At 38.7% G+C, this 14021-nt stretch overlaps 1 protein-coding gene across 1 annotated transcript; it reads left to right on the top strand.

The window, feature by feature from the left end:
• Positions 1-6586: 6586 nt before the first annotated feature.
• On the top strand, positions 6587-13173 carry zpld1b (zona pellucida-like domain containing 1b). The gene is made up of 10 exons (XM_053507867.1): positions 6587-6692; positions 6797-7017; positions 7173-7354; positions 7576-7648; positions 8426-8523; positions 8722-8802; positions 9011-9182; positions 9317-9413; positions 10536-10565; positions 12883-13173. The coding sequence occupies exons 1-10, from the start codon at positions 6587-6589 to the stop codon at positions 13050-13052; spliced, it is 1230 nt and encodes a 409-aa protein (XP_053363842.1). The 3' UTR covers positions 13053-13173.
• The last annotated feature ends 848 nt before the right edge of the window (positions 13174-14021 follow it).

Genomic DNA, 14021 nt, shown 5'->3' with positions numbered 1-14021 from the left:
ACTGATGTGTCGTGCTGCGCGTCTGTTTTTAGTCCGTGGTTGTGGAAGAAGAAGAAAAGAAGAAGAAATGAAACAGAGGTAGAGGTCTATCAGGCTGAGATGAAACGAAGCCCGGGCTCTGGTCCACGCACGCGCCGAGACGAAAAATCCCGAACCGAGGCGAGATTAATATCAGCTAACGTTACTATATCGTTACATTGTTAAATAAACATGTGCCGGGGAAAAAATCACAGCTTCTTTGATTCATCTCTCATCCCTTTCTCTGCCCAAATCCCACTGTCTTCTTCCCCTCCTCCTTTTTTCCGCCACCCTGCAGGCGTGTTAAAAGCACCAGAAAGGCGTTCAGTGAAATGGCGGGCCTGTGCGGCTTCCTCCAATATAGGACACTGCGCTACAGGCTGATCCTGGATCAGGCGATGGCTCGATCCCAACTACTCCTTCTTCCCTGCGTAGGCACACTACATTGGCGGTGTAATAATGGCCCGCACATCCTATATAGTTAGCTCTACTTCCTGAAGAACGCGAGTTGAGATTCTGCCCGTCGTAACTAGGCTCCACACCTAGGCCAGGAAAGCAATCATTAACGCACTTGCTCTGATCGTTCATGAAAAATATATGACCCAGGCTTTCTTTCAGTCCAGAAAACGTTTCACTTAGCTCCCATAACATAAATTAGGCTGGTGATGTTAATTAGGATGGTTTCAAAGTTTCTTTATTGACACTATAAATATATTAAGTCTTTGAATCCTAATAGCTTTCTTCCACCTGTTGCCTCTATAGCTACTAGGCAAGTAATTAGTGAATTTCATTAATAACAACAGCCAACTCAGACTTTGTGTGATTGTGTGATTCTTGCTCAGGTTCCACTACCAAACTAAAAACATGCATAAGGGACTTGATTAAACAGTCCTAAGCATCCTGATGTAACCCCACATCCACAAGAGGGCGATGCCTTCTCATCATGCCATGCTCAACAATTACCCTTCCACGTAGCCCTTTATACCACCCTGTTTATTACATTCGATCAAGTGTAGGGATTCGATCAGTAGTTAAGATGTTGGGATTCAAATCAGACTTCAAAGCCCTGCACTGGTAAGGCATCCCCTGTCGGGCCCTTAGGAAAGGCCCTTAACTGCCCAGTTAAAATCAGATGATAAGGCCCAGCAAACATTTGGACGTTTGATGACAGTTGAAATTATGTCTCTCTGACACATCCCATCATGGTGAAAAGGCAGTTCAAAAATGAAAGCTCAGTTTGTTTAGTTGGCAAGGGTAATGGCATTGATGATGGTATATTGACATAAGAGTTAAAGCTTTGGAAACTGAGGAGATGGGAGAGCTAGACAGAATTTCAATTCAGAATATCGTTTCAAACTTAATTTTAAACCCCATGTTAATTTTTAGATCATAATAATCAGTCGTTCAAATTAGCTTTTTAAAAAGAACATAATTAGCACTTTAATAAATTCATATTCAAGTGTTCAGGTGTTATGTCATCAGGTATTAAGGTCATGTGAAGACAAAATATAAATTTTGGACCATCCACAATGTCAGCATTTTTGTCAGAAGTGCTGTTATTCTTGTTAGTGGAAGTCATAAGGAAATATTTACTAGTTTCAGTGAAGTTGATCATTTAAACCAGGCCTGGTAGCAAGCTATGGTACACACATAAATACATTGTTTGCATTGGTTTCTTTAGGGATCTCGGGTTTCTTTCCACTTCCCAAAAAAATGCCAGTATGAGGGTTGAGGGTCTCAATTGCCTAAAAGTCTAAAAGGAACTAGGGGGAGCTGCTGTGTGTCTCTGAGAACCCTTTAGAATCCTAAATACAGAAGATGCCCATCGGCTCTCTGGAACTCACATGCAGTCAGATATATTTGGCATTTTAAATGATTGCAAGATTTAAACCAACACACATTACTGTTCCTATTACACACAAGGTAGAAGAGAGACCACCAAAACAAAAACACTTTTCACCAGGTTACACAACAGTGTCCTTTAACAGTGTGAAAGATTTCTACCCGAGAAAACATCTTCAAATTTATGGTAAGCATAAATCCCTGGAGGTTGTTAGATTTTAATTAACATATTTAATGCTCATAGTGAAATTAGGCCTGTAAAATCTGTTTTATTTTATAAGGGTATTATTTGGGTATTTATTTAAGGTTTTTAATATGAGTTTTTATTCTTTTTTTACTATAATGTTTAATATAAATTCAACTACAGTTTCTTGAAAGAAAGTACATTTAATTTACATTTTTAGTTTGTCAAGTAAAAAACGAAAAATCTGACAGTTTGGGTCTTAAATCTACAGTTGCACTCATCATCAGCTGAAGGTAATCTGTCATCTTTGACCTATACCTAAATCCACTTCTTCACTGACAGCTGAATGTCTAATAATATTACAGTATTCCAGTTATTTTCCAAAACTGAAATAACTGTGGTGTCGAGACAGGATATGATAAAACAAGTTTAACCTTCGGATGTCTGAGATGTGAGGCACAAGCATTTAAAAGAGGTTGTTATTTGATGTGATTTAGAGCTGTCTCAGTAGAATTCATTACAGTGATCCTAACTGAGTATAAACGCTTGAACAGCTAAAACGCTTCCAGTGGTTTGCTTTCAACAAGCCTTACATTATCTTACATACACACTCAGACAGGGTGCTGAAACACTTTTATGTAGGCAGTGAACCTGTATGTGAAGCACCTATGTTCTTAGGTGAATTATGAGCAACTACATGAGGTTCTCACCATTTTTTTTTAATTATTAGAGAAATGGTAACCTATTACAAATTACAATAAAACAATTAGCTCTGATTGAGTAACCTGATTGGACAAGAGACATTCCATGAGTTGTAATAATAGAGTATAACAGCACTGGGACGTTTAACTTCATGCATCACATTACGTCACATGTTCTTACAATCACACTAACGCTCAGTCATCAGCATGGGTAAAAGTAGGGCTCTACGGTCTTCAGTACTGAAAAGAGGCCAGAACCTCTTACAGAAGCCTGCCTCCGAACTGTCCATGTTGTTTTGTTCACAGCTAACAAGAGATACAAACCCAACTAGCTTCTAACACAAGCCTTAATCCCAAATCCCTGTCTAACCCCTGATCTAGGGCACTACTGGGTGTATGGAACAAGGGATTCTAGGTTACACTTACTTTTTAATGCTATTTGGGATATATCTATAGAGGAATAAGTGGAAATATAAAGTAAACCTTATAAGTTCCTCAGGACTGTCCATCACCTCCATGGTTTATTCTTCTTATCTTTTGGCTACATAGTATCGGTAAGAATTTAAAGCTACTTTCACCCCTGACAGTGACTGTCGGTTGCTAATATGCTGGCGGATCAAAATAAGTAGTTAAAAAAAAAAAAAAAACTAATCTGCTGATAAGAAATGGTGTTTGTTGGACTGTTGTATAAATATCACACTCAAGGTTGTGCTGTTGTATTGAATATCAGCACAGCTGTGCCCTCATGCTTATGACTGCATCACAGGTGTGCTAATATTTAACACAATAGCACTTCCTCTTAGCATTTTACACCAATTATATATTTTTTTATCAATAGTTTTTTTGCTAGCATAGTTTTTTAGTTTCTTATCCCTGTTTGTGGTAACATATGGAATGGGATGCTAGAATGCTAACAGCATGCCATATAGTACACCAATATGCTAAACACCTTCTAGTAGCCCACTACTTAGGTAAGTGTTTCCCTACATACATGTTGACATGTATTACTGTTAAGTTATAACCTTCACCAAATATAATATTCCATAAAAAACAAACAATAGCTCCACTTATACGGACAACGCTTCCTAGATCTTTTTATAATCTGTCCAAATACCTTTATTTTATGTGATGAGTTTAATCTGCCAGAAATATAACACAAGAAGGAAAAGAAGTAGGAAACTTTGAGGTTAGGACTGGCATCGCCTATTTTCTGGCATATTCCTCTTTTTGCATTATGATTGGTTACAAAAATGTAGTCTGATCTATGATTGATTAAATGCTCTACTATGTGTGAAATGCTGAGCCAATCAGGGCCACTTCCTCAGCCAAAGATCCAGTAGATAACACAGATGGGAGAGACTTGATTAATCAGTAAGGGAAAGAAAATTTTCCTCTGGAAACTCATCACGTCGACTAATGTTGGCATGTTTATTCTAATAAAACGGAAACAAATGGGAGCCTTTTACAGATAAACAGACCTAGTGTACAGATTCACAAGTTTGAATATGCTAGCACTGCATCAGGCATTTAATACCATCACCTGCGTAACATCAGAAACACAATCACACACAATCACACAAAATATTACATATACTGTGGATTTTCTATGTGCAGTGTCACTAACTCTGATGTGGGTATCTGTATCTCATTGTGATACACACAGACATGTCATTGTGCCTAGTCAGAGTAAGGCTGGCTGCATGGATAGCTGCAGAATCTGTGAAAGCCGAGCCAAAGTACAAGTACACAACTAGACTACAACACCCAAGAAACCTTAAAAAAAAAAAGGAAAACACTAGTTAAATTTTAAGGTAATGTCGGGATGCACACAGACAGACACACTGAGCTTTTAATATAATGTTGATCCCACAGTGGCAGTGTTTAGAATAAAATGGAGTATAGTAAAATTGAGTAATAGTGTATAAAGAGGTTGATATGCGATGATAAAGCATTCTGTTTTGCGGTATATATGGTAAGACACTCTATAATGTATGATGTGCTAATCCATTCTGTGCTGTCAAAACCAGTAGCAGTGCTATAAATCCATGCTGAAAGTGTCTGGGAGCCAGTGTAATGAAATGTTCTGTGAATGAAGATGTAATTGTACAGATTTCCCAAGTTGGTTTATTTTAACACAGCTATAATTCATTGCAAACCAAAAAAAACTCAGGCAAGAAAAGAGCAGAAAAGATAGGAAAACAAAAAGAAGACCATTTTAATAAAGACACTATTCATCACAATATACAGTAACTACTGCCTAACAACTTAACAATGCTGATCTAGATGACAGAACTTATATGGGGAAAGGGTTCAGAACACAGGATGTGAGCTGAAGAACAAAAGAAAAAGATCAAAATATGTGAAGTGTATAGTGGACAGTGTCAATCACAACACAGTCCCACAATCTAGTTTTAACAAAGTACACAGGTCCATAAGCCAATCACACCCCAGCACAGCTCCACAAGCCAACCACAACACAGTGCACAGCTCCACAAGCCAGTGCCACACAGTGCATTGCTCCACAGTCACACCACATCCTATTAGTCTTTGTCTGAATTCTGCTGTTATTTTCTGCTGTAATTCTGCTATCATGCAAACATAACAGTCTTCATACATTCAATACTGTTAGTTTCTTTCCAAACACTGAAGTTAAAATATATTTGTTAAAGCCTTTATCCTGGTGTTGCTCTCTATACACTTATACACTGTCATCAGTAAGGACCTTAACATGATTGACATTAAAGGACAGTACAATGTAAGGCTCTTAGCCGCAGTAAAATATTTGAATTGTGCAAACATTTTAAAAAAGCCCGTATGTCTGTGTATGACGATGATATGGTAAAGGTGGCTCATTGCAATCGTTCCCCTGACCATTCAGCAAGTAGACCGCTCTTGGGCGAAAAATACTTGGTTTGATCACTAAAGGTGTTCTGTTTTGTAGGACAAGCCATGACCTCATACTGCAAATTGGACCACTTGAAAATTATAATAATTCGGCTGGGAATCTCTATAAATCCTGACCTGACCAAGTGATTTCCACTAGTTTGGACCATTTAAAGGAGTTCCTGGAAGGCCAGCTTATTTTGAATTTGAATGAGAGTCTTTTTATTTATATTTACTAGTGATCAATAGCAGTGGCACACTTTGGCAACAAAAACAACCCTATATGTTTCATCCCTAGAGTTACCCCTTTATGATTAGAAACAAAAGTTTGAAGTAAGCATCCAGCTCAATTTAGCCGGCAAATAAGTGGCCTGATGTAGAACATGAACCAGAGGCCCAATGCGTCAAAGTCACCTGCTTGCCCTTCCATCCTTTCCTGATAGACAGTACAAGAGAAAAGCCAGTTTAGTCCCCTCAGTAACTGATGAAAACATAATTCCCTGATTTAGCCCCCTGCTGAGAGCAGACATTAGTGCCTGATGACAGAAGCAGATCAAGGTATGAGGATATGAGTGGGAAATTGTAAAAGAGTTTCATGTTTCCAGGCCTGTGAAAAGATTTGTTCAAGGCACTCCAATTTGATGCATTTTCCCATGTTGTGCAGGGCAGCTCAAATTGTCGAAGAGTTCTGATAATGACTCCGTATCTTGGCCGCAAGCAGGCTGCTGGATTGCAGATGCCATCTTCTTGAAGTTATTTGCTGTAGCCATTCGCTTGCAGGCAGCAGGGCAGAGCTCATGGAGCTTTGCTAAACTCATCTGTTTTAGTGGATATCTGTGGGTGTCTTAAAACACAAAATACCAGGCTTTATTATAAAAAATTCTTTTTTTTTTTATTTCAGCTGTTTATTTTGTTTTGAATGAGAGGTTTGGATGTGTCCATCTTCCCAGGTGCTGAAATGGAGCTTATATGCCTTTTTCTTTTTTTAATACATGGAACACCTTTAGCTTTTACCCAGTTTAATGGCTACAACTGTGATCCCACCTTCCACAGTAGATTCCCAGGTAAGGATATACAAACAACTGAGCATTGCAGTTTTTCTTTCTGGACTAAGTGCTGCTTTTAAAACTTTGCTGTCCTTTTTTCTTCATGTTATCTTTATGTAAAGCTGAGCGGGATATCACTGTGTACTGCGGTGTGCAGACCATCACACTGAAGATCAACTTCTGTCCAGTGCTCTATTCGGGCTACACTGATGCTGACCTTGCTCTAAATGGCCATCACGGTGATCCTCAGTGCCGTGGCTTCATTAACAACAACACCTTCCCGACAGCAGTGCTGTTCAGTATCAGCCTTAGCACACTGGAGGCTTGTGGAAACATGTTGGTGGTGAGACAAACTGAATTGTGTTAGACTAATGTGACTGCTTGATCAGGACGAGTGCCTAGTATTGGTGTGCTTGATAAAAAAAAAAAAAAAGATTTAGATATATTTTTTATGTTATTACCATTATATCCTTGTTATAAAAATGCATCTTTTGCCAGGTTTCTGCAACTCAGGGCAGCAATGCTTTTGGGAATATATCTCTGGTACAGATAGGGAACGTGTCAGGCTACATCGACACTCCTGACCCTCCAACCATCATTAGCTACCTGCCTGGCTTGCTTTATAAATTCAGTTGCAGTTATCCTTTAGAGTACCTGGTTAACAACTCTCAGCTGGCATCGTAAGTCTTCTCCTTTGTTCGCCTTTTTAAAATAATTGTTAATCACCAATGAGTTAAAGGTGCTAGTAGAAGTGTACTATTTGTTCACCATGACAAATATTTTTAGATCATTTTAGATCAATTAAATATTGCATACATTTCTAGCAGTGTTTTAAAAGCATTTGAATTACCTTAATGCTCTGTGTTATAACTTTGATCAATCTTGTCTGCACTTTTTCAAGCTCATCAGCAGCAATAGCAGTAAAAGAAAACAATGGCACCTTTGTGAGCACCTTGAGCTTGATTCTATACAATGTGAGTGAAGTTGATATTATAGTTCATTTGCATCAGGAAGAGAAAGATGGGGAGAGAGAGGGCAGTCTCTATGTAAATATTTGCATTATATACAGTCATTTATTTTAATTACATATCATATTTATAAAGCTTGTGTTAACCGTTATGTAATAAGTTTAGGGCAACTATTAAAATGTATTTGAGCTCTGACTTTTTCTTTCTCGGATTTCTGACTTTATTGTTAGAATTTTGTCTACAATGTTACTGTATAATGTTGGAATTCTGACTTGTTTCTTAGAATTCTAACTTTCATCTCAGAAATCTGACTTTCATCTTAGAATTATATTCTTTTTCAGAAACTTTTCTCAGACTTTCTCAAAGATTTTAATGTAACGTTAATCTCAGATTATTTCTGATTATTTTCTTATTTCTCAAAAAAAATAAGAAGTCAAAATTCCGAGAGAATATTTCTTATTATTCAGTTATTTGTCTTAATGCAGTCAATAATTACCATGAAGGATGGTATGTTTGGTATGTTTGGGATTATGTTATGGGATTTTGTGTTCGGTCTTTATAACTTAGATTAAAGTAAAAACTTTAAGATGCAAAGTTAAGTCAATCAAAAAATAAAATAAAATAAAAATAATTATATATAGCAATTAATGAAAATTAAACATTACACACATTACACACTCCTTTTCCTAGTTTTGCTATGCATGCTTTTTCCATAGGAATTGTTTTCTAAATGGGTAAATTACATTTTGCTAAATGTTTATCTATAATTTAATAATCTCTCAGGATTCATCCTTCAGTCAGCAGTTGTCAGTTCCCATGGCTGGTCTGGCTCTAAAGACTAGAGTGTTTGCTGGTGTCAAGGCCACTAATCTGGATAGGAGGTATTTATACTTCATAATACTTCATGATAAACATGAAACATATATTAGTTACATATTTATTATGTTTCATATTACAAGAGAAATTATGATCCGATTGAAATAATGTATAGCATATATATTTCGTTTGAAAATGTTTAAGGTCAGAGATCTGGTTGGCCTCAGTAACACAAATGGTTGTCTCCTTCCCCCACCTTCTAGGTGGAACATACTGATGGATTACTGTTACACCACTCCCTCTGGGAATCCCAACGATGAGATACGCTACGATCTTTTCTTCGGGTAATTTCACATTATCTAAAGTGGTGCGTTAAGCGGTGCGCATTAACCAGCAGAGAGGTCATTACCTGCTTAAACCAACCGCTCACTATACAAATCTCTCACAATGGCTCTTTACAGAATGCTTTATCTTTGTGTGTGTCTTTGTGTATGTGTGTCTGTGTGTTTGTTCATGCACTCAGTCTGATTCTTAGTTTCATTTCTCTAATAGATGTCACAAAGACCCACAGACCACAGTTTTTGAGAATGGGAAAAGCCAGATGGGCCGCTTTGCCTTTGAAGTTTTCCGGTTTGTGAAACACAAAAACCAGAAGATGTCCACTGTCTTCTTGCACTGTGTCACTAAGTTGTGTCGGGTAGATGATTGTGCACTGTTGATGCCGGTAAATTTGTGTTCTGTTTGTCTAAGTGGTGTTAGGATTATTGCAGTACAATTTTGACAACTAACTGAGACATTTTGGGCAGGGTCTCATTTTAATACTTAATGTCTATGTTAAATACTATTGTTTTATCTCAGATTTGTGGAAAAAGAAGAAGGAGAGAGGACGATACAGCTCCTCATGCCTCCACTGAAGATGCTGTTATAACTGCAGGCCCTATAATCACCAGAGGTGGTGAGAGAATATTTCTTCTTATTCAGTTACAGAGAAATCTTGGATTGCGAGTGACTTGGTCTGTAAGCATTTTGCAAACAAACAAAAAAAAGTTATTACATTTTAACTTGTTAAATGAGCAAGGTATTGCTATACGAGTATTGTAGTATGTATACGCTTTGCTTACAGACTGTCACATGATCACAACTGAGCAGTCTTTGGGGACGTTACTTTTTTTAGAGTAACTAATTACATTACAAAATTACTGTCATTAAAAAGTAATCATGATTACAGTGTTACTTTCTAATAAAAGTAACTAGTTAGAGTACTTTTCCATTGCAGAAAATGAAAGCTCCTTTGTGATTCCTCATGCATGTTGTTTTAGTCAAGACCTTTATAATTATAATATTATTCTACCATCATCACTCAGCGAAGTTTGGCCAAAATCTGTTAATTACTAATACCAAATCTCACCTACGTGGTTTTGCGCGGTGGCTGTAAGTACGGTTAATCATGATTCACCGCGAGTTTTGGTGCTGTGATTAGGGTTCCATCTTTCCGTGCGTCAGTCCTCACATAGTCAAACCGCATAGGTGAGATAGGGGTATAACAGCAGGAATAACAGAGGAGGGCGGGACGACTTTCACACACAAACACACAATAACAGATTGCAATGATTACTGTCTGCCTAAAGTGTCAGAATAATGGATTACTTTTCTCATTTACACAACACACTATGGGCAATTTGGGAATGCCAGTCTTTGGACTGTGGGAGGGAACCGGAGTATCTAGTAGAAACCCACCAATCATTCGGAGAATATACAAACTTTCGAGACAGACCTGAGGCGAGAATCGAACCCTCCACCCTGGAGGTGTGAGGCCACAGTGCTTACCACTACTCCACCATGCGGCTGGAAAAGGGAGTAGTGTAAAAAGAAAATTTACAGTGAAAGCATAACGACAAACCATGTTTGCAGTTAAGGTGCTGCCACTGTAGAGCATAGCACATGGTACATACAGTATATCATCTAGAATTGATCTGTTAAAAAAGTTTTTGACAAATATTTTTGCCTTCTGACTTTGCATACTGTATATAGTCCATTTTAACATAACCTATTACAGTAATTTCTCTTTCTTTTGTAGATGAAACCCCAAGCTCCAACTCACAGCTTGGTAAGCTCTTCTTTTTTGTTGACTGTATGTTATTAACATGTACCAAATTTTGTCACATGCAACAACTCTGTTGTCTTCCCCAACAATTTCCAAAATTGCCAGATGAAGTGCATATTCATATGCTAAAACCCAAATTGCTTACTCTGATCAGTTTTAGAAACAAGGAAGTCTATGACAAATCAAACATATTTTAGGTATAGATGGTAAATTGTTGGTCCGCAAGAACACACGAAACATGGTTATACATTATTTCGCTCACTCATTCCCTATACAGCTTATCCCACTCAGGGTCACGAGAGGCCTGGAGCCTATCCCAGGGGACCCAGGGCACTAATCTGGTTGCCAAACCATCACAGGGCACAAGCACACACACTCTCACACACTTACTTACACAGTACAATTTGCAAACACTGATTAGCCTACTCTTCATGTCTTGCAAGGACACCGGAGAGAGAATATGCAAACTCCATGCACACAGCCCCAGAGGTAGGACTCAAGTCTGAAAGTGCAAGGCCACATTTCTTTTTTTGGGGGAGGATTTTTCTCAGATTTTCTCCCTAATTTAGTCATATCCAATTCCTCCCTGTCACTAGGGGGCTCCACATTAGGGCTACTTCTACCACTCAGTTGGGAAGGCTGAAGACTATCACGTGTTTCCTCCGAACCACGTGACGTCAGCCGACCGCATTTTTTTGAACTGCTTGCTCACGGACCGTTGGGGGCGGCGTAACACACTCGGAGGACAGCTCTATCCGCTCCTTCCGCTTGCGTGAGCTCACAGATGCCCCTGATTGGCTGTAGAGCCATGATTAATGTGGGAGCATTAAATACCTCTCATCTCCCCTCTGAGAGAGCTCTGCCAATCAGCTCTCTCTAGACCTCTGGCTGTGAGAGGTTATGGCATCACCTGGGAATCGAACTCGCAATCTCCGAATGATAGGGCGAGCACTTTACCTTATCTTAGAATAATTTTTCAACAGGTTTATTCCTAATTTCTCATATCTTACCTAGCATGATAACGTTGAAAATAAAAAAGGAACAGATACTGTAAAACTGGACTACAGTAAAGTACAGTAATGTTGTTGACATCATTAGTCAATGAGTTTGATGAGTTAGGTTGGCTTTTCATTGGAAAAATAGGGACCTGATAGCCAAAGACACATTGGAGACACTCTTAAGAGCAGAGTGCTGGAGACTTTCGGGTGTAGTCTGCCCATGGAATGAATGATGCACAGTATAATTTTCCCCAGAAGTCAACTGATCTCCTGGTTGGCTTCATCCACTTGGCCATTGGGTTGGGGAAGAAAGGTTGCTATTATGATAGTAACCTAGATGATAATAATTTTTCCATGAATTTTCCCATCCTTGAAAAATAAATTAGCCTCTCTGGTCAATCACAGTGTCCTCTAGGATTCCAAAGTCCAGTGAGAGGGAGTAGGTTAAGGAGCTTTGAAAATATACCATATTACCATAACATCTGTGTCGTTCTGAGATATGAGGAGATCAAGAACAAAGTCAATGTTCTCATGGGCACAGGGTACTTTGGCTTGGGCACATAAAGAGCACAACTATAAATTTGAGGATAAACTTGTGGATGTCCTGGAGAGGGGCAACCAGAATTTACACTGAAGTTTTAATGTTCTAAGAGTGCCAGGGTATCCAGTGTCAAGAGGTGAGAAGATAGTTATTTCTCGAATGCTGGGCATTGTGCAGGAACTCTCACCTTCGGTGGGTCCCCTTTCTCCCAATTAATGTCTCAGGTTATAGCCTCAAAAAGGTGTGCTTGTGGTAGCCTATGCATGGCCACAGGCTGCCGCCTTTCATTGCCATAAAAAGTGGATAGCCGATGCAAGCCTGTTGACAAGGTTGAGGGGTAAATAGATCCCTGTTTCAAAGCTTTGTTGATGTATTCATCACGTGGCGCATGTTTCTGTAGTGGGCAAATGGTAAAAGTGGTTACATGGGACGAGACACACAGCACAGTCATATATGCGGCATGGTGACACTCATATAAAAAAAGCACCCAATGGTCAGGAAGCTTGGCAAACAATAGATTAAACAGGATATTAAAACCCGGAGAACCAGAAAAAACGATGGTAGGCAGTGTAAGAACCACATAATACAATGGATGGATACTACAAAGCATTGACTTTATAGTGAGTGTGTGAACTGAACTAGGAGTCCTTATATGCTTTAAGTGTGATTGTGTAACAAGGAACAAAGGCTGCAACAATCTGCTACAAGTGACATTTGTTACAAAAAATGTGATTCATTTTATTATTATTATTATTATTAAATCACTCTGTTTTACTAATAGCTCCATCTAACGACCCCTCCTCATCAATGGACACGGTGACAAGTGCTCTTATTGCTGGGGTGGCAGTGTTGGGCCTGATGAGCCTGAGCTTCTTCATCCTTTCCATCAGACTTCTGCGCAAATCCAGTCCCACATCTCTGACTGGCATGTTGAACCCCAGCTTCAAGTAAAAAAACAAGTCTACTGCACATTGAAATTCGAATCTAATTGATTCTGCTTTTTGAAACTTTTTCCACCTGAGTCACTGCCAATTACAGAATTTAAGCAATGATAGGACCGGAAGTCAGGTCATTGTCTGCCATCAATTTATTCTTCTTTTCCTGTTATTTTATTCATTTTACCTTTTTTTTTTTTTTAATATATGTTTATACTTCATACTTCATGTCTTTGGTTTTGCTTAACAGTTTACACCTACTGTATTTGTGTAAAATTTTAGACACAGGCAGCCAAAGTTTTTGTTTTATTACCTCACTTAGTTATAATTATACACCATTCATCAAAATTAGGACAATGTAATACAAGGGGTTTTCGGGTCAAACCAGGACTTTGTGCATAATAACAGAACACAGTTATGAGAGTAAAATATACCATTATTTTCTCTTTATAATCGTCTGCTACACAAATGCGCTTATCCTAGTGTTCAACTAGTGCTTGGATACCATCAAGGTAATAAGTTTTCTAAGTATGCCAGAGCCATGAGTGGACTGCCTGGTACACATATAAAACGCTGGCCTCCCAGGAACTCCTGTCATGCCCCAAACCAGTGGAAATCGCTTGGAGTGAGGTCAGGACTGTATGGCAGATGTGACAAGTTCCTATAATGTGCAAGTAGTGTTGGTGATTGATTGTGTGCACACTTCCCACATACACGTGTCTCTTCCACAAGTTTTCTGTCGATCAAAGATCATGCTTTCCACTCGCTAAACGAGAACGGCTATAGTGGGCTGATTCACGATTAATGGACAGTCATTTCAAATATTTTACTGCAGCTAAATCACTGTGCTGTGCTTCAAGTCTCCTGTAAATGTCAATCAGATTTACGCCTTCATTCATAAAAAAATCACAGCTAGATTTGGACGCCCCTCGTATTGCATTCTATCCTGGAGAGAACAGTACTGACTTTCTGTCTGCAATTTTTG

Source organism: Clarias gariepinus, chromosome 11 (genome assembly GCF_024256425.1).
Source record: "Clarias gariepinus isolate MV-2021 ecotype Netherlands chromosome 11, CGAR_prim_01v2, whole genome shotgun sequence".
NCBI classification, from domain to species: Eukaryota; Metazoa; Chordata; class Actinopteri; order Siluriformes; family Clariidae; genus Clarias; species Clarias gariepinus.
Note: the sequence above shows the minus strand (reverse complement) of the source record. Positions and strands in the feature narration are given on the sequence as shown.

Bases quoted from the DNA above. Each gene is read 5' to 3' on its own strand.
- zpld1b (XM_053507867.1), top strand. From the start codon at position 6,587: ATGGAGCTTATATGCCTTTTTCTTTTTTTAATACATGGAACACCTTTA. The intron at 9,183-9,316 runs GTAAATTTGTGT...GTTTTATCTCAG, and splicing joins ATTGTGCACTGTTGATGCCG to ATTTGTGGAAAAAGAAGAAG. The intron at 9,414-10,535 runs GTGAGAGAATAT...TTTCTTTTGTAG, and splicing joins CCCTATAATCACCAGAGGTG to ATGAAACCCCAAGCTCCAAC.